At 31.6% G+C, this 1117-nt stretch overlaps 1 protein-coding gene across 1 annotated transcript in view; it reads left to right on the top strand.

Annotated features, from left to right (window-relative positions):
• Nucleotides 1-759: 759 nt before the first annotated feature.
• Nucleotides 760-1117, top strand: part of dclk3 (doublecortin-like kinase 3) — a 9558-nt gene continuing 9200 nt past the window's right edge. The window contains exon 1 of the mRNA XM_008290499.1: nt 760-826. Coding sequence (XP_008288721.1) covers nt 760-826 — 67 coding nt within the window. The remainder of the gene's footprint in view (nt 827-1117) is intronic.

The following is a 1117-nucleotide window of genomic DNA, read 5'->3' on the forward strand; positions in this document are numbered from 1 at the left end:
TTTGTTAAATTATAAACAATAAAAAGTAAAGTCACAGGAAAAAAACATTAATTTACATGGAAATAATATCCACATTAGGATCTGTACTTTTACAAATGACTTGTTTTGTTATAGATTTGACTGTAAAATTACACAATTTTAAAAACATATCTTTATTTTATAGATTTTTGTTGTTATTTAAAAAGAAAAAAAATGTATGTTAATGATTAAAAAATGGTACATAAATACCACTTGTAGCCTTTGGATTTATTTTATTTTATTTTATTTTTTTACGAATATTAATTATTTCTTTTACAACGTTTAAGCATTTTTTTCTTTATGTTGTTTTCTCAGTCAAGCCCTGAAGGTACAACAGATCCAAATATTCAAAATAAAACTGTGTCTGTGATCGTTCACGGACGTCTCGCAAGTTTGTTAATGCAAAACAAAGTTGAAAAAGTTTGACAGGAAGTTAAAACGTTGGTCAGACACACAGCAGAATATCAATTAAAAGTCTTTTACTGGCGCTACTCCTGGTGTCTGTTGTTTAACTTGACGTGTAACCATGGAAACCGCTGCAACCACACGCGCCGTCCGCAGCCTCCGTTACTGTGTGGAGGACAGCGAGACGGCAGCAGCTCAGGGAGGAATAAACCCCATAAAACATGAGAGAACAAACAAGCGTCCTTGAGTTATTTTTGTAGCTAGCTCTGGTATTTATTTTTTCTTATTTTTTAAAAATTTTATTTTAAATTTTAATTTGAGTATTATTCTAAGGACATGACGCCCTCACAGAAAGCTCGCTATGGATGTGAAGCGGTTCGTAACGCTAAATGGAGACTGGCAGGTGAGTCACATGTTGGACTGAATGGATTTTTAATTACACCTAAAATAAATAAATAAATACATTACAAAGTAAAAACAACTTTTTAAATGTTACAGAAAAGTTTGCATCACAAATTATATTCCGTGTTTAAACTGGAACTATTCACTGTGAAGGCTTATGAGAGAGAACTTTTTGAAGATGAGTTGTAAAAGATGTAAAATGTTATGGTTTATGTGACATTTTATTGCTATATGAGGGGTTATAGGATAAGATTATTTTAGATAAAGGGACATTTGACTTGGATAGTAGTGC

The sequence above is a fragment of the Stegastes partitus genome, unplaced genomic scaffold, assembly GCF_000690725.1.
Source record: "Stegastes partitus isolate 25-593 unplaced genomic scaffold, Stegastes_partitus-1.0.2 Scaffold676, whole genome shotgun sequence".
In the NCBI taxonomy this organism is placed as follows: domain Eukaryota; kingdom Metazoa; phylum Chordata; class Actinopteri; family Pomacentridae; genus Stegastes; species Stegastes partitus.